The 20,555-nt window shown below is 36.6% G+C and overlaps 1 protein-coding gene across 7 annotated transcripts in view; it reads left to right on the plus strand.

Moving 5' to 3' along the window:
* Positions 1–4,117: 4,117 nt before the first annotated feature.
* Positions 4,118–20,555, plus strand: part of LOC117405839 (glycogen synthase kinase-3 beta) — a 58,838-nt gene continuing 42,400 nt past the window's right edge. For 2 of the 7 annotated variants that reach the window (XM_059029948.1, XM_059029950.1), the window contains exons 1-2: positions 4,118–5,092; positions 19,876–20,072. In XM_059029948.1, coding sequence (XP_058885931.1) covers positions 5,005–5,092; positions 19,876–20,072 — 285 coding nt within the window. In that variant the 5' untranslated portion in view covers positions 4,118–5,004. The remainder of the gene's footprint in view (positions 5,093–19,875; positions 20,073–20,555) is intronic. The other 5 variants (XM_059029949.1, XM_059029952.1, XM_059029951.1 and 2 more) reach the window with 4 other exon arrangements.

A 20,555-nucleotide genomic window follows, 5' to 3' on the forward strand; every position in this document is an offset into this window, starting at 1 on the left:
TAACCTAGCCATATATTCTGACCTCATCAACTCCAGCATGCTTCAAAACTGCTTTCCCCATCTCCATTGCAGCCTGGAGATCTCAGTTGGTGCTTATCTTGGCGAAAGCCGAGTTCAAATCAGCATGAAGTTTTAACATCTAATCTCATGTAATGGAAATCTTCAGCTGGTGGTAAACACAATTAGAGAATGATTGGTTATATTGCTTAAAATACAAATATATTTACTAATACAGGTTATTAGTTAAGATCAGAGATGCGTGGTTTATTTTTGGCACTTGATAAATAAAATAGCATATAGCAACACCATTGAAATGTATTTTAATGCTAAAAATGTATGTTATTTGATGTTAAGTAACCTTCCAATTAATGACTATTACACATGTGGAGTTTGTACAAAAAATGATTTATTCACTTACCTAAAAAAATAAAAAGTGTGAATACTGAAATAACTTAAACATAACTACTTTGAGAAAAAGTAAATTATCCTGCTGCAGATTTTAATTGAGATATTGAAAGTTTTACGCGTCGTTGACAGTTTCTTTCAAACCCATTATCAATATACGGTATCAGTTGAAAAGATCTTCCTCAGACACAGCTAAGATTACAAGGTATGGGGTGGGGGTCCACATACCAATCTTTCCCCGGGGCCCATGACGGCTCTCGGTGGCCTTGATTATTATACAATGACCAAATACATTCGGAACAGCAAGATGGGATAGTTTATGTTTTATCTTTCATGTAGTGCTGATGTACCCTTTAATTACAACACTGTATGTATGTACAGTGACTCAGACAATCATTCCAGGACTTTGTTGGCTGGGCTGTTATTGTCCCAATGATTTAATTTCCATTGTTGATTCATTCTCAGGCTTCTATCATTGCTGGAAAATAGCGCACTATCTTTGTGTACAGGGCAGCCCGTTTCGATAATCACGGTGTATTATTAAGAACCACAGTACACAGTGTTTTCACCTATGACTGTTTCATGCATTGGCAAGCTGGACATGTCCTCACTTTAAGGGGAAACTACTTGAATTGCATTGGCACTATCAGTGTTTAGAAACCAAGAGACAGGCAAACCACTCTGTTTCCTAATCTGGTTCTGTTTTATTCCAGTACAGTTGTATGGCTCTCCTTATCATTGTCACTTTTCTTTTGTCTGCCACAGTTTAGTTTTCTTTCTACTTAGAACCCTGTTTTATCATCCTGTTTTCCTGGAACTGGGGACAAGTGAATGACAGAGGAGAGATACATCTGTTTTATTTCTGAAAGAGACACATGTTCTGTATCTGTATTGAAACATGAGGTTGCTTCAAAGGGAAGAAAACTCAAAATGAATCACTATCAGGGGCACCGGGGCTAAATAAGTGTATGATCAGTCATGTGCCCATTGGATCCTGTCAGTAGCAACTACACTTAAAAATGTGCTGTCTCGTGCACAAACATTCATTACTAGTAATATAAATGACAATGAGAAAATGTAAATAGCTAACTCTGGGATATATCACGTTAAAAGACACAAACCATGCTGTGCCTTTAAGTCTTTATTTAATCCTAAAACAAGGAATACACAACTTAGTTTTGAATAAATTGTTGTTTTATAACAGTAATAATTCAGTAATTTGTTACTTTAAAAAACGTAACTTTTGTACTCACTTCAAAACAGACTTTATCATCCCCACAACAAAAAGAATCACCAGAACATTGTATGAAGTATCTGGTTATTTGATTTGGTTATAGTTTTATTTGTACAGAAAAATACATGCTCCCTAGGTTTATTTTTTCAATACAAAAATACATTTTGGGAAGCATATTTTTATCTGTTAACATTCCTTTTGTTTAATAGCAAAATAGTCATAACTGGTGTTTTTAGACATCACTAAAGTGGACACCCAATAAAATGTCAATTGCACACTATAACTTATACCTTTAAAACTATGTAACTTTTCTCCACTGTCTTTGTTTGTTGGCATGAGTTGAAAAATAAAAACCAGGAAACTCTTTATCAGAGGAATCTGACTTGTAAATGACAGTGCATTAAATATGCAAGAGATAACCCTTTAACTGCCCTGTGCATCAACAGTAATGGAGATTGTGAGTAATCTTGCAGTAGACCCATCAGCTGGAAGAACACATGCTCTTCTGTCTAGACATGCATCCAACATTCTATCCTTAGACATTGTCAGGACATTTAAATATCATGAGAAAAGTCAGCCTTGAATCTCTGGTACGACAACTAGAGTGCTGTGAGAGTCTTCAATGGACACATTCAATCATGTTTCACTTATATACCCTATCCAGTAAGACAGTCTTTTCTGATTAAGCCGTGTATCTCAGTTACCTATTTGAATAAGTGAAAAGTCCTTGGAAATTATTTGGTATTTTGAATATCTGGCAGCCGCCAACGTTTAGTTTAAACACTATGATCAGCAGTACTATGAAAACATATTTCAACAAGCCTATTTTTGTTATATCTAAAAATTCTCATTCACTTACTGTAAGTGGTGCCGCCTGTGTTATAATAATGTAGGGTGTGTTTGTGATCTGATATGGTATCACTACCAGCACTGCTGATAATAAAATGGTGCAAGGCACTGCAACTGTGTCAGTCCACATGGTAAGTGTGTTACACTGCTAAGTCATCTATAGCAGACTTAATGACTGGTCCAAGATTTTTGTGTTATATGTCAATATGCTGTGTGCAGGGGTTCTCTTATTGTATAAAAGATGTCTCTTCATAAGAGACCCCCTACACAGAAAGTATTAATCACAAAAAATAAACATGTGTTGTGTTCAGGGGCTACTATTAAACATAAACATAAAACAAGTGGTTTCTTTTAGTATCTGTAACAAGATGTAATGGAATCATAGGTGTTTATAATGATCTTTATACACAAAAGTTTGCTTACAATAATGCCTTTCTAATGTGATATTGATGACTATACACAGGAACAAGCAATACATTTCCATGATATGGCACAACTGTACACCACTGTGCATTGATTTATACCATTCTGATTGCACTGGTCAAAATATGAGCATGTTACTGCAGTACTAATTTGTACTATACAGTTTCATTTCTATTGTTGTGCCACTGCAGTGCATTGCAGATCATTTGTTGGGTGGGGGAGGTGGTCTGGATTATCACTGGAGTGTATAGTTAACGCAATCATATATTTGCATCAACAGCACGGCACATCTTGATAAGTGAAATTCTTTGTAGGGGTTCTTACCTTGAATACACAAATACTGTTGTTTTTTTGTTTTGTTTTTTGTCTGTGTTAAAGGGATTTAATCTTGGCTCAGGAGCAGCTCTTGGCGCTAGCTGATTTCCTCTTTCACCTGTAGCCATAAATAACACACAGTGTATAAAATACAAAGAACCAAATGTTCTTAAACAGAAGAGAGAGAGAGAGAGAGAGAGAGAGAGAGAGAGAGAGAGAGAGAGAGAGAGAGAGAGAGAGAGAGAGAGTGTCTGTGTGTCTTTGTATTACTGGTGTTAAGAAGAGGTAAGACAAAAGAAAATGATTTAAAAAGTTTACAGACAAAGTGACATAATGGCAAAAGATTCTCAGCACAATAAACACCTATTTTAAATAATTGATTTTCGTTTCTACATTGCTCAGTAAGTGCTCCATACAGTACTGTTCTATTTCATAAAAAAAAATAACATAAAGTGTTGGTCTGCTCTACAGCGTTATTCTCTCCAGAGGATTACACTGCAGGATACTTTTTGCAACATGGTTGTTTTCACCAACCAGATTGCACGCACAAAGTGACAGGGCTGCATCTTCTGCGCAATATTCTATTGGCTAAATAGCAGGAACTGACTTTTAATAAGAAGCCCAAACGAGCAACAGTATAGCTTTTCTATTGTACAATCGCGATCCTCTACGGCAGTTCCAGTCGTCCCATTGGCCCTCCCCAGGTCGGTCTCAGCTCTGTCCAGATTCTGCCCGCCTGTGTTACCTATTTCAGGGCATTTTCGCGGAAAAAAAACTGTATTCGGCAATTTCGGCAACCTGGGAGGGAGAGCAGCAACCTGATTGGCCTACGAGCTTCACATCTCTCCGCCTATTTCTAAATAATGTTTTTTGATTGGCTGATGAGAGCTTCTCACGTAGTATTGCGCGTGCATTTTTTCGTATTCTTTATCGGTAGTTACTGAACTACTTCGCCGTAACTCTCACCCTATTCTGAAGTAGCCTAGTTGGCGCCGTCCGTATGTTACGTAAATGACGCTCGGTGGGTTGGAGTGACAAAGAGAGCGAGCAGAGAGACAGACAGAGACGGAATAAAAAAAAAAAAAAAAAATTGTGAGAGGGGTATTAAAACTGGTATTTGCGGTCTATACAGCTATTTAAACTTGTTTCTCGATCGTTAAACCGATTCTACACAGTTCAAAATATTACTTATAAGTTTATGGGGTTAAAAGAGCCGGTGGTTCTTTTGAAAACGTTTGATTTAAAATCGGGAAATTGGAAATTTTTCATTTGAATTGTTGGTCGGATTGAGCAAGGGAGCCGCCATGGCTGCTGCTGTCGGATCATTGAGTCTCCACCTCAAATATGAATAATTTTACTGATATTTTAAACTAAACAGTTTGTTTTAGAAAACTATATTGACCTACACATGGTATTTTTTTTATTTTACAGATGGACCTTATACATTAAATAAAACACTTAAATAAGTGATTTAAAAAAATCTTAATTTAAGGAAAATACGCCGAGATTCAGGATAATTAAAGGCTTTTTTTCGTTGACGAACTGATCATTTGAATAGGAAAACATCTGAAAAAGGATGGTTTGAAGAAAAGGAAAAAAAAAAGACTTAGACTCGAGCAGAAATAAAGGGGTGCACATTCCTAACGGGAAGGACAAGGGAAGTGTGTTTTTTTTTCTTTCTTTTTATCAATACTACGATTAATGCCCAATTTGTATTGAGAACATTGCAACAATAAATACCGAGATAGAGTCAGAGACGGAGTCCATAAGGATAGAGAATGTCAGGACGGCCTAGAACCACCTCCTTTGCAGAGAGCTGCAAGCCAGTGCAGCAACCATCAGCCTTCGGGAGCATGAAAGTCAGCAGTAAGTATGATATTTTCTTTTCATGTGTATATAAAAGCACATGTACATAAATACATAACCCATGGTCTGTATTACCTGCAACCCAACGTGAAGCTTCCTATTTAACCCTTTGTAATTGTAGTGTAATAATACAATTTAATAAAGACGTTATAGTAAATGTCATGCATATGTTACTTATTACATGTACCGTGATTACCTTGATTATGATAATTGTTTTGAAGTATTTTTTTTTCAAATGCACGATTGCTAAACATAATACTGTAACTTAGCGTTTTTTTTATGTTTTCCATGTACAGCCGATTGTTTTTTTTGGGGGGGGGGCAAACAAAACTGCATTTTTTTTTTTTTTTTAACCGCCAGACTTTCAAATATACCATATTTGAATGCACCGAGTCGGTGAGGTTAATTTGCTGCACAGTGGTGCGGCATATGTGGGCCTGGAAAGTCTGCACTGGACAGATTATTTTCCAGTTTATTGAAGAGCTATAATGATGAATTGCAATCGGGTGTGGGTTTTGCAGAAAACACACCAGTGGTGCAGCAGTTCGTAAATCCTGTGAACTAGGAAATCTTATCTTTTGATTAGTTACGCCTCCATGTTTGTCATTTCACCGCAACAGAAATATGTTCGGGTCATGCATTTTGAAATTAAAAAGATTAATATTGGTGCTGCCTTATGTTTCCCAGCAGTGATTCATGGCTATTTTACAGTGCCAGTGGTGTAACATTCAGTTTGTATAGTTTTTAATGTTTTAGTTTGCAGTATGTTAATTATTTTATTAATCTGCAGTATGCGGGTAATCTAAGATTAATACGCATTGCTGTCAGGACAAAAGATGCTTGACACACTGACAGAAGCTGATTGCTGAGAGAGAACACAGTAGAGTAATACTAGTTCAGTTTGTGTAAATATTAAACAGACTGGGATTACATTAAATACTTAATTACAAAAACAAGTTATTGTGTCAGTATATGCAACAGTACTTGGTATAAGAGTACAAGCTACATTCTGTTTGTCACTAATTCAGATTACAATCAGTGAAGCAATTCCTATTCAGCCATAAAATCCAATGTTAAATGTGATTGTGTTACAATTGTATTGTTTGGGGGTAAGGGGGGAAAGACTTACATTTACTTCCAATGAAGCAGTTGAACAATCAAAGCAATTCTTCATTATGTCTCTAAAATATAAATTCCAATTCCTTCAAAGGAATGGAATTGAGAAATGATTTAAAGGAACTGGAATTGAAAAACAGGAATTTACCCAACCCTTGCTCCAAATTGTATAAAAACAGTAAGTGGTATATATATATAATGCTAGGCTGTTTTTAAAAATAAAAAAGCAAAAGAATGTGTTTTCAGTACGACAATTGAGTTTTTTTTTTCTTTTTTCTTTTTTATCATCGTTGGGTCTGAAAGTCCTTAATTTTGATGAGGACTTGCATTGGTTATTGGTTGGTATCATGACCCAGAAATGGAAGATCGATCCAAATGCTCTATATAATGACACATTTTCTTTCTCTATTTAACCATGCATAACTAAATACAATCTCATAAAAGTTCCAGTCAGTCTCCTGTGGATTTGCTATGTGTTCTTGGGGAGCAAGTTATTTAAGGCCCTGAAAGACCTTGCTTCTTTACCTCATTTTAACTGGAAAGGAAGGAATCTGCCATATAGCTAATGGTGACTCCTCGCTAGGTAGGAGTTTGTTAATACAAGCAGCAATTTTTTTATGCTGAAGCTTAATCTTTTCAACCAGTTTACATGATGCTGGCTGAGAAGAATTTCTCTTGATGTGTGCGTAATCCAGTTTGATAGATTCAGTCCCTTTCTCTCTAATTTGGACTGTTATTGGATTGACAACTTCGTCCTTCAGCACAATATACAAAATAAGCCTGTTGCAAGTAGATCTATAAATCTGTGCGGGGGGCTTTGATCTGTGCAAATCATAAGTGCTCGAATTCGTATTGGCCCGTCATTCATCAGTGGGGAGAGGTAAAGGTTGGCAGAAGGGAAAGTGAAGCAGCGTTTGCAGGTTTATATGGCAGGGCATGTGTTAACCTATGAATACTTCACTGAGCAGGTGGATAAATTGTGGGGATAGCTGACCAAATTTTTCAGAAAATTGTGTGGGTGTGGGGAGGAGTATTTAGGGTATATAGACATTTTACTTGAACCATCTAAAAAGTGAAACACAGATTCGAACTACACATAGTGGCATAGTTTCTTGAAAATGTAGTTGCAATATACTATTCTTTTACTAATGCTAGTAAAAGTATCATGGATAGTAAATGAGGATTTTGCTCCCTTAACTACTGTGTTGTATATACTGAATAGTATATTGCATTGGCTGCATCAAATGTAACAAGCTATATATTGGTGAAACAAAATGATGCATGGCTGATCGCTTCGTGGAAAATCTGAGAAGTATACGAATTAACACCTCTACCTTTCCTGTCGCCAGACACTTTAACAGAAATGACCACACTATAGAAGACATCACAATTTGTGGGATGGTTCAATGCTATGGAACTAATGCTGTCAGGAAACAAAAGGAATGTGAACTTATTTTCAAACTAGGCACTTTGGAGCCATTTGGAATGAACATTCTATTCTGAGGTCGTCATCATCATCATCAACATTCTGGAATTTTGTTTAAAAGACTACTTGTTTTTTTATCAACTTCTTAAAGCACTGTTTTTTTGTATTCAGCCAATGAAGGACTTCCGAAACGTCCTGATAATTGATTTGTAATAAATTATTCTACCTTTTTAAATACCTGAAATATCCTTTTCTTTTTTCTTATTGATCATTTTGGTACAAAGCAGTTTTCCTTTTTCTCAAACTTTATATATATATATATATATATATATTTTAGCTCAAAGAGCCTGCTGCCCAACGTTTCGATATGTTGTACATATCTTTCTCAAGGGAGCCTGCTAAATAAATAAATATAAAATAAATAAATAAAGTGGACTAGTCCAGTACTTGCAGTGTACTCGGAGGTGTTCAATATTGCACTGCTACAGGAGGACGAAGAATCTGTTGCTAGGCACTGACAGTTTCTACGGTTACCTTTTGACCTCTAAGTTTACTGCAAAGATATATGGGAAAAAATGGATCCGGGAAGGGACATGTAAAATTATTTGAAAGGGGCATTGCAATAAATGGCTGGTCTAGTACTGTTTTCAATGTAATGAAGATGGTGAGAACACATTTCAAATGGGAATTAAAAGCTTATTTTGAGCTACAGGCTTACAAGTATAGGTTGCTTCTTCATTTCATACTGAAGTTTAAGTTAAAGCTGTATTCTCTAGAATGCTGATTTCCTGTAATGTCGGTTAATACAATTCAAGAACAAAAACTGAATATTTATACAAAATAGAACATTATTTTAAGTTGAATTGCAAAGGAAAAGCAGATTGAAACTACACTTTAGGGAATGTGAGTAAAGCACACCTACAGTTTAGGGCTGTTTTTTGGCCCTTTCATCTATAGCGATGAAAACATCGGGCTACGCACAATCCCCAATTCTGGTACTTTCAGACTGAACAGGAATGTATAAGGAGGAGGGGAAAAAATCCATTAAACTGAAAAACAAAGTAAATAAAGTGTCCCAAGACAGCATGATGATATTTGCATCTTACTCTTGCTATTTCCTAATTGTGTTTTTATGTTTTGTTCATTGGTTCAGAAACATGCATGACATTCAAATGTGTATTTGACCAACAAATGATTTAGTGGAAGGAAATTTATTCTGTGATAACCATACAGCAAGGCTAAACACACTGGAATGTGGCATGAAGATTTACCTGAATCTGTACCATATTTGCTTCAGGATAAAAAGTCAAATAATGATCTTTAGAAAATGTAACACATTTTGAGTGTTGTATTTATGTTAATTTAAACTGATAACATTTGGCTGTCATTACAGCTTAGTCTTCTATACACCTTGGTATTGGCGCCACACATTACGTCACAGTTCAATGCTGAGGATGCAGGAAACAATGTGAATGTGGTAATTTATGTCCTTTTCATAGTCTGAACTAACTGATAACATTTAACATGCAGACTTATGACGATGCGCATAGTCACAGCCATTTAGTACCGTGTGGGGAAAATTGCTTGTGCTCCGTCTTTCGGGTGAGATGTTGTAAGTGACTCTGCAGCTGATGCATAGTTCACACACCCTAGTCTCTGCAAGTCTCCCTGGATAAAGGTGTCTGCTAAATAAACAAATAATAAAAATATAATAATAACATGGAAGTAGCAGAACTTTAAAATAAATATTGTAATGCAAATAAAATGAGTTGGGTCCTCTGGTGTGTGATGATCACTCATACAGTGCTATGTGAATTGCTGGGTGGAGCTGTAATGCATACTGTAGCTCTGATAATCTTCCTCCATGGATTTATATTGGACTGATTTTGCCTCCTTGCTTTTTTTTTTTTTTTTTTTTTTAAATCCAAAAACACAGCATTAAGTTGTTGCTGCAGGTTGCATAGTCAGTTCAGCTTTGTGATTTTGTGACTTCAGAAAAGCCGTAATTCACTATTGTGAATTTCATTTATATGGTATGCCCACTCTTCATGATTTTGTTTTACTGTACAGTAAGTGTGACTTTCAGGGGCAACGTACTGTCTGTGAGCATCTGACACCTGAATTAGCTATGCGATCAAAGAAATTTTCAGCCTAAACTTACCAACACTAAATCCGCACCAATATAAAATGAATGAAAAGAAATCGGGGCTCAACGTTTAGATTTTTAACTACTGGCCCCTTGGGCCACTGAGCTAGTGTTTTTGCTGGCTCGGATGCAATTTTATCTGGCCCAGTATATTTATATATTTTTTCATGATGGTTTTTATTTTCAGTATGTTTCTAACTGTGTATAGTAACCAAAGAGAGCCCACGTCTGAAAAGAAAGTGGCTAAACAAAGCCTTCAATATATGTTACTTCAGCCATTTAACATGCACACATTTGTGTGCTTGTCAGAAAATGAAAATACTGTATTCAAGATTTGAAAATGTATGTGTACAATTTTTTCACGAGCAAATCCGCAACCAAGCTGTTACCATATGGTCACAGCAACGCTAAAACTGAATTACAATAATCCTAATTAGGGATGGGTCAGTGTAGTCAAATACACGATTACAGAAAAAAAAAAAAAAAAAAAAATACTATTCGAATAGCAGATTACATAGAGTACACAAAAAATGTATACATTAGCTACTACTAGAAGCAAACACGTCATTTTTTTTAATGCTGACGTTTAAGTGTTATATCACTCTTAAACCCGTTATTTGCATATTAAACTTAAGGACCCTAATTAATTATGCAATGCTTGTAATAGCAATATTCTACAGTAATCATTCTGTTTGAAATTGTTACCAATTTTATTGCCTTGTTTTTAGCTAGTATTAACAGATTCCTGCATGAGTTCCGCTGTAATGACTGTACACAGCAGCTTCTGCAGCTGTTGCTAGCCAGTCGTGAAACAGTTTCTGGGAGCATGGCACCAGCGAACTTTGAATGTGTGAACTGAAATAAAATAATGTATATAGCAAGTGCTAAAAGAAGTAATCCAAACTTGGGTAACATTGAAATTAGAAAGGTAATTTAACGTTATGATGAATATAAAGACAACGCAGTGACTGATAAGAAAAGGCAAGATACTTGGAGTTGGAAAGGAGTTATTTTTTAACTCTGGACTGCAGTTCAATGTAAAACATCTACTGTTGACTTTCTGTGAATAGATGGAGTAACGTCAACATTTGCACTGACTATGGAAAGTACAACCGGGTGGCCTTGTTTTGAATTATTTACAAGTTATTGAATAAACAAAGTAACTTGACTTAGATTCATCTGATGTCAGTACTTGATGGCTAGTTGTAATTAGTAATGTTAAACTATTGTAATGTTGGAATGTATTTTCTATTGTTTTGGCCAGGTTACACTATTTACACAAGATTATTTTATAAATATTATTTGTTAGAATTAAACAGATGTAGAATACTTAGGTTGCTAATATGACAGGTGTTATTTTATTCTGAATACACTACAGAAAAAATTATTTGGTGGTTTGCGCAATATTATGCTACTTTTGCTTTAATTGGAAGAGCTACGCGCTGTGACGTTGCTGCTCATTGAGTTCTGTATTTTAATTCAGTAAACAAAAGGAAAAACTTGTGCCTAAGGAAATAGGGTATTGAAATCTCGTCTTGGACATTGTTTGTACACTTCGAATCCCAAATCAAAAAGTGATCGCGTATCTGGGTATCCATAGGGACATTTTATTGTGAGACTGGATATGATGTAAACAAAATGTTGAATTCACAACAAATAAAGCTGCTGTATTATCTGCAAGTCTGGGAAACTGATGCCAAACAAGGCAGAGCGTTACTTTTTTTTTCACTGTCCTAATGAAGCCAGATGAAGCCTCCACTCTAAATGTTCGTCTTAATTTTTTTTCATAATTACTTTCTTTATGATTTATTGATTTCAGCACTTTCCGTTTTGGCTTATTGGTTGCTTAGTTGTAGAAAACCCGATTTTTGTAAAAAAAAAAAAATTGCCATGTCGCGGGAACAAGTACCATCAACACAGCACTTCGGTACGCAGTCTCAGATTCTGACTGTACAACAAATATGACGTGCGGCGGAAAAGTTAGGATTAGTTTATAGTTATGTTTAAGAAGTGGTTTGTAAATTAATTTTCAGCTTTTTGGCACACTGGCCCATTTGGATTCATAAAAGTGTGTTACCGGCCCAGTGTGGTGCTTCATAACTACCGGCGATCTCTACCGGCCCCGGGCTGCCGGGCCATGGTTAATGTCGAACCCTGGAAATTCATGAGACTCTTTTCTTATGGCAACTCCCATATCCACTGTCTCCGGGGAGAGATGAGTGCCGCGTCGGAGTTCTTACTGACCCATCAGGAAAGCACGTCTTCAACCTACAGTACATCATGTGTACGGTCAGCACAATTAGTAATACATTAGAATGGGCAAACACTCCACTGCGCTTATGGTAGAACTGTAGGTTTACTGCACATTTAAGTTAGAAAACAGCATAATAAAATGACCATTGGTATGATGAGATACTGACGACTGGCTTATAAAGGTCCTGGTCAGCACCAGTATTGCACTGCCTAAACCTGACATTAGGTGGGGTAGTCTAAGATTAGTCATGCAAATTGCAGTTGTTAAAACAAGCCAAATGTCCTGTTTTTTTATTATTTTTTTTTTTTTTTTGTCGTCACCTCCCAACGCTGATTCTGTAAATTGCATTTATGTTAAATTACTTTATACATTGGATTTTGTAAAGGAATACCTTGATAGACACTGACTATGGATTACCAATCCTTGTAACTAACCTGATTATCATGGAGCATTGCAGGTCACTCATTTGATCAGCTAGTTTATGGATTTGATCCTCTGCTAAATCGGTGTATTGAAGTCTTCCAATTGACTTAAAATTGCTGATTTTAATCATTATTAGATAAACAAAACAAAAAAAAAAAAAAGTTTGCAGTATTTAAAACCACACCGTTTATTTAGAATTTTAATTTTTTTATACACTGGTGTTTACTTCCATCTACAGTATTTAGTCTTATTTTAGGTAATCCTCTTGATCTGATATTCTTGAATCTATTTGAAGTATCCTATACTGTTTTATTTAAGATGTTATCAAACTTTGCCTTCAATATATGAAAGGAGAAAGTAGTCTAATATAGGCAGAAAACTTCAGTGCTTGAGTTGTTGCATCAAAGATTTGATGGGTTTCAGATGATTAAGTGCTTAGGACCTGGGGTGTAGTCAATTCAGTTTTATGGGAAAAAGTTGGAACAAACAAGATCTGTACCGGAAGTGCCAAGGTTGCGTATCCCTGACCTACAGTAGCCTCATCCAGAAATTTGGCTTGGCAGTTGGTTTGTTTGCCAAGCTGTTCCTGAAAGTGATTCTGGAATGAATAACCTGCAGGCATTCATTTTCTCCTTTTTATAATAATAATTTCAACAAGGTGGCTTTCACCTTGGTCCCACTACATATTGTCTATCTAATGTGCTGCTCTTAATTGAAATGTACCATTATACTGTGGCTTAAGGCCTATTTTTTTATTTTATTTAATTTTCTTTTTTTCATTTTGGCAGAACAGGCGTAACGTTCATAATGCATGATGCATCAGTCTTAAACAGATCTTTCATTTGCACCCTATCACTTAACTGGGCCATTTATTGACACTTTGTTTTCTTTGCTTTCGCAGGACAATAAAACAATGGGGAATGCAATGGGCAGCAGTGTGGAGTAGTGGTTAGGGCTCTGGACTCTTGACCGGAGGGTTGTGGGTTCAATCCCAGGTGGGGGACACTGCTGTTGTAGCCTTGAGCAAGGTACTTTACCTAGATTGCTCCAGTAAAAACCCAACTGTATAAATGGGTAATTGTACGTAAAAATAATGTGGTATCTTGTAACAATTGTAAGTCGCCCTGAATAAGAGCGTCTGCTAAGAAATAAATAAATAATATATAATAATAATAACAATAACAATAACAATAATAAAAATAATAATAATAATCCGATGGCTCAACTGCAGACCCGCAGGCGTCCTATCAGCCACAGGGGTCGCTGGTGCGTGGTGAACCGCGGATTGCCCTGCCGACCTAAGCCCTCCCTACCCGGGCGGTGCTCGGCCAGTTGTGCGCCGCCCCCTCGGAACCCCCGGTCATGGTTTTGTTCTGGATTAGAACCTGCGATCTCCAGGCTATCCGAATTCTGACTGACTCACCTCTCTACTGAGTACCTCAGTCACCCTCTGAAACGCCCACAGAACAAAATAATTTCTCTTTTATCCAATGGCCATATAGGAAACCAAAACGTATTAAACAAGCGTCATCACCATTAGTTTAGAAACCAATCCTTTAACCCTTCCGTGTCGGTGAACATTTTCAGTCTACGATTACCAAGTTTGAATGTTTTAAAAAAAAAAAAAAAAAAAAAAAAGAAAATTAAAATGTTGGTAAGCATTCTTGGTTATGTAAAGGAATTTAGTATGCACTCCGGTAAAGCTGCACTTTAAATACATAGTATATACAGTAATCTAAACCGAAACCTGAGAGACTGAAATCCTGCACCTCATAATAAGGCGTCAGTCAAAACAGAACACTAATATTAATAATATGAATAATGTTCATCTTGGAGAACGAATCCACACATTGCTAATACTGTGTATCTTCCCCGTCCACCCCCCAGCGACACCTACCGTACCCTTGTGCACCACACTCACATAAGAACCATGTCTCAAAAATTCACAGCATTTCCAATGTAAATGCAAGTAAAAACACAGATTAGCATATGACTTGGCAGGCCATTTTAAATGTTCTGGTGGTCCGGATTTGGCCCGCGGTCAGCCTGTTGACTAGCCCTGCCCTAACAGATACCAGGAAACTAACTGTTTTCAGGGATGTATTTATTTGTTGGTGGTTTTTTTTTTGTCTTCTATTTTTTTAGCTACTAATTTATGTGCAAAGCTCACACTTGCATGTACTTGGTCACTGCCAAATAAACTGACCGAAATACAGTAATGCTATGTGTGACTGTATTTTGAAATACCTTGATTTCTTTAAATTAATCTCTAGGCAAATCCATGCGCATAGACTATGCTTTAAAGAAATCTGTTCAGATCTGTAAACTTGAGAGCATGAATCTTGACATGTACAACATGCAAAATGTCTGTAATAGTGTCACAGGAATGTGTACCAAAAACCACAAAGGGGGAGACGGTGTGTGAAGTCACAAGGATGAAAATTCAAACATGTTTTTTTTTTTTAATAGAATATACCTAAACCAGGGCTGCAGAATGTAACAAATGCACACTTTTCACTTTGTCTATCATGCTCTGCTCTGTTTGGGGTGCATTTTACATAAACTAGTGCTGGGCTGAACACAGGATTTTAATTCGCTCATAATTTAAATATGTTTGTTTTTCAAAAAGTAATGAAAGCCATTATATTGCTGTGAACACAGGCAGAGACAGCATAGCAGCAGGGGGTGTGGGCGTGACCCGTGTGTGTGTGTGCGCCTTTATTTTACAGCAAGACTTTACAATATCTAACACGATAAAATAGAAAAATATCCCAGGAGTAAAGAAAAAGTTGTGTAGGACTTGCTTTACCCAGCGAGTTAACTACAAAACAAAGGATGCCAAATAACATTTCAAGTTAAATGTTTAGTTTATTCCCGAAATAAATAGTACATAAAGTTGGCAACGTATTTTATTTATTTCATTTCATTCATTTTTCATTCCTTGCCATTGCCGTTTCTTCACAGTAAACAGTGGCCATCGACAGGTTTTCATAAAGTAATAACATGAGGTTTACTTGTGCTTTTTAGTAGAAAACTGAAATTTAACTTTAAACACTTCAAATAAAACAAAAATGGAAATGGCTTTGTAAAGTGAAGGGGAAAAAAACTCACCGTTTTGGTTCTCCTTTATTAAATTCCACATTCCACATAACAAACTCAACAAAATATTGGTTATTCTTTTTAACCAGCGCTCCATTTCTTTTTAACTCTTTACACTCAGCCCTATTTCTACCTGTTTTTCACTGTTTTCATTTATGTATGGATAGTTTGTACTGCATGCATGTAACATATCAAATGAAAGGCCACATCATTTCCTTTCATATTATGTGTTGCAACAGGATCAGGCATACTATGTGGTAGGGATGAGAATATATGTGAAAAAAAAATAAATAAAGTTTTTCCAAAATCATGTTTGGTTCACTGCTATATATATATTGTAATCGTAGATGGCGCCAAAAAAAAAAAAAACATGCACCATTGTACCTCAATATGAAATTAACATTGGGGGGGGGGGGGGGGAGCTGAGCTTCTAAGCTTTCCAACGATACTGCCCGTTTCTGTCTAGCTGCTACGGAGCAATATGCTCAAAACAAAACCTAAGCTGTGAACTCTTGTCACACTGAATACGTCTTTGGAAAGCCCGGAGTCTGTACTTTTCAACAAACCATGAACCAGGTAGGTGGCTTTTACGGTGCCTGAGTAACATGTGCGTAACCTTCAGTGCGCTGGCGCCCCAAAATGAATGGGCCTGAGTTTTAAGAGTTAAAACGAAAGTCACTGCTTGCAAAACACCTAGATAGACTTAATATCGTCTTTTTTTTTTTTTTTTCAAAACTGTTTTCTTACTGCAGTGTACTGAATTTCTATAATTCTAAAGATAGTGGCCGAGAGTCACATATGAGAGAATAAAGTCTCGCTGCACCTTATATCCAGCACTACTTTTATTATTTATTTATTTTAACCAGAACTACTCAGAATGCGGCTCATAGTGCTTTCGTCACTGACACCCACTTCCTTATAGATTGTTGTAGCATTTCAGGCATTCTAAATTGGGTGAAGAAATACAGTAGCTTGGTGTCTTAAAATATCTCTGCGGGATTTTCCCGCACTGCAAGTTGCAGATATGCGGGAGCAACTTGGAAAATGTGCGATTCCCGCAATCCCGCGCTGAGATTCAAGCCCTGATTCAATGAGTTTGTCATCAACATATCAAGAAATTACAATAAGGTTTGTAATGTAGATTTACAGGTTTACTAAATGTGGGCATTTTAAAAAGATGACACCACTATGAACCGTCAGTTGATTGCAATGCACTCATGCCTGCATCTCGGAGAAATAACGTAATCAGTTCAGTTCTCAAGAAATGTTGCTGGACTGGTTAAAAAGTTATGACACACCGAGCATTGGGAGGCACCATTTCAAGCTTACACAGCAGTGTTACAATAAGTGGTTGGCTATAGTATATTGGCAGACATGTCGGATTAAAACCAGTAAGCTACTTGCACTTTTTTTCTTTTTAATGAAACCAGAGATCCTTCAGTATTCAATATATTAGATGTTTAAGCATTTGGATGCACTGTAGGTCATAGTGCCCTCTAATGCGGTATTTACAGCCTTGGCAGGAAGTGTATCCCCAACATTGCGATATATTTTTGAAAAAAAAAAAAAAATATATATATATATATATATATATATATATATATATATATATATATATATATATAGTGATGAAGATTTAACAAGTGTTGTTTATGAAACCGAATATATATATAAGATTTATTCACTGCACCAAAATTTTATTTTATTTTTTTGGCTTTTGGTTCTAAAATACTCAGAGACAGATGCGACAATGAAGGAGTTATTTTCTATAAGGCATCACATTTTTAACCTCTGTGTCACGCATTTTTATAGACTGTATTATCGAATAAAAACACTACTGTATTTAGACAAGCACGTAAATAAAAATATCAAAGTGTCTTGATGTTGAAAATATATTCTGCAAAAGTAAGGCATTTGGTGTTCTGTAACCCTTACACTTATTTGAAGAAACCTGTTTGGTGTTGGGAACCTTGGAACTGGCAGATTGTGTAAATGTGAACCTCAAACAACTAGTTGCAGCATTTCAGTTCCGGCCTGAATGTACATAAATAAAATAGTAAATGTTTAACTGTGCTTTCAGGGCCATTTGATCTACAATAGACATGGAAGCTCAATGTGTCAATTTTGAGTAAAAACAGATTAATTCAAAGTTTCTTTGATACCTTGGCCTTGTAATTTTAAAATGCTTCAATGATGTATACAGTGTATTCTGTGTTGCTGTACAGCACAATAACCTGTATATTATGGGCATGATTCCCAAGCTTTGGGAATCCCAAGCTCTGTGCTTTAATAGAAGTTGAATTTTACTGCAGGTAATTTTGTTTGACCTACTAAAGCAGCTGACTTCAAAATAAGTATTTTGTAGACCTTAAGGTATGGATACGGCACATCTGCAGTAAACGGGCGGAAAATAAAATATTTGATTTGCCGCTGAACATTGCCTTTGATTTCGGGAGGGCTGGACTGTGACTCCAAGGGGCAAATTCAGAAATATTCTTTTCTTTCTTCACTAAGCAGAATTTAAATAACAAACACGTATATTGCTTTATCAGAATTGAACCTGTACGTGTAATAGACAACAAAAAAAACACTATGCAGTAGGGCTGGAGAGCCTCTTGGCAATAGTAATGACAGCACTGGCGCATGATCGGAGGACTTGGCAGGAAGCAGTACAGGCATTTTGTCCTGCAGACTGGACTGATAACAGCTGCAGTTACAGTGCTGGTAACGAGTACGAAGTGGAGCCAGCCAGAATAGTGTAAAGCACCTGCAAGGTCCGTTTTACTTTAAGATGTGACATCCAAGCTCACTGTGGCTTCGTTTTATACTGTAGTTCATAGTGAAAATAGTGTGATTTCAAAGAATTTGTCGTAGACCAAAAAACTTTAGAGCTATTGGTAACATGAGAAAGTAGATTACCTTGACCTACAGTATATTACAATCACCCATTGTGCGCACATATAAAAATGCAAGTTTAACACAGGCTACAGATACCTTCATATGTAGTACCCAGAGATTCTGGTTCTCCCAATATCATTCCAAGCCTGTCCCAGTTTAATCACAATTGAATATGTACTTAGTGTGACAGACCTACAGGGTGCAAGTTTTATTTTATTTTATTTATTTATGGTGGCTAGCCATAACTATACCGTATGTGGTGCTGCTACAGTCCTATGCTAAGCTGCACTTTTAATTCATATCACTATTTCATGTCAAATACTGCCAAAATACACAATTTGAGAAACATTTAATTTCTGTTATTTTTAAACTGCTTTAAGAAGAACGGCTGAATTGTTTAAGGGAGAATATTAATATAATTCTCACACTTGAATATATAGGCCTACTGCATTCAATGCCTCATCAATACAACAAGTAGTACAGTATCAAGTTATCACATATTGGCCTAGTATGTATTTACTAAATCTACTGTTATGGCCCTTCAGTGAACCTTAAAACCACTGGATCATGTTATACAGTACTGTACAATGTGTCGGTGTGCCTTACAATACCGGTAAACCACACTGCTGAGTGTATGCAAAAGGTGTTGCTTTCAAGTTGAACAAAGGATGATAGTGGGACTACCATTTAGATGTTGTTTTCCCTCCACCCCAGAAACATGTCATGCCATTTTTACTTCAGTTCTAACAAATGATGTCATCATTTGTGCTGTGAACTACTCTTAAGAAACATGAATAATTAGATGCCAATGTCCACGAGCAGGGATACATTTCCCTTCCATTTGAGAAACTGAGTGGCGATGCAAACCCAAACAAACAGGACTTGGGATAAAGTGCAGGTGATTTGTAGTATTCCTCAGTTGGTGAAACGATGGCTGTGTTTTGAACCCACTGCCGTGTAATATGTAGTTCCTCGTGAAAATTCCCATTTCTGAAAGAAGTGTAAATATACATATTTTATCATCACTTAAAATAAATACAGCATGTTTAATTTGCTTTCCTTCAAAGAAAAAGGAAAAAAAAAACAACATCAAATATCGGAAATATTTCTGCTAAAGATCACGCTGTTCAGTAAAAGGGGACGACATTTCACATGTCTATTAGTTTTTATTTTGTTTGATAATTCACTGATGGTGAAAATATAATGGCTTTAGAAGGTGGACATAAACTAAATATTCTACAGTTTAGTATTTACTATTTTTCAGGTAAGCCATTTAAATATTTAGGAACTTTGTCGTGATAGCTCTTGAGAAACGATCGATTTTAATGTGACACAGCAATTATTATTATTATTTTTTTTGGTATTTATTTTTTTGAAAACTCAGACAAGCCGAGTAACAGTTTCTCGATTACTTTCTGTTGTAGGAGACAAGGATGGCAGCAAAGTAACCACAGTGGTGGCGACACCTGGCCAGGGCCCAGACCGGCCGCAGGATGTCACCTACTCAGACACCAAGGTGATTGGGAATGGCTCCTTCGGGGTGGTGTACCAGGCCAAGCTGTGCGACTCCGGAGAGCTGGTTGCCATCAAGAAGGTCCTACAGGACAAGCGCTTCAAGGTAAAGAGATGAGATCTCCCACAACAGCTGTGCTTCTATTTAATTTTGTATTAGGTTTGTGTGAGAGATCCCCTTCGCAATGTGTCTAGTACATCACGGTTCAAAACAACTCTGATCGACTAGCTGCGTTTTGCTGCTCTGGCCTCAAAACAATCTGTTTGATGGTGAGGTCTCTGATAGCGTTGTAGGGGAGGTCACAAGCTTTCCATTCATACCTCGACTTTGTTTGTAGCCTAATCCATTGAAGAGTAATCGATGTGCACAAATAGAGCTTCATGTATTGCAATGGAGGCGCAGCTTTGCGCACAGCGGATCAAGGTTTCTTACCATTTTCTGATCATTTTTCAATTTATGGATTTATGAAATTTTCAATATGGAATTTTTACTGTAAATATGTTATTAGAAAATGCAACCATTTGACTCTCAAGGGGCACATAGAAATAACATTTTTTAACAACTTTTAATGCATAGTAAAGAGCACGA

This window comes from Acipenser ruthenus, chromosome 9 (genome assembly GCF_902713425.1).
Source record: "Acipenser ruthenus chromosome 9, fAciRut3.2 maternal haplotype, whole genome shotgun sequence".
Taxonomy (NCBI): domain Eukaryota; kingdom Metazoa; phylum Chordata; class Actinopteri; order Acipenseriformes; family Acipenseridae; genus Acipenser; species Acipenser ruthenus.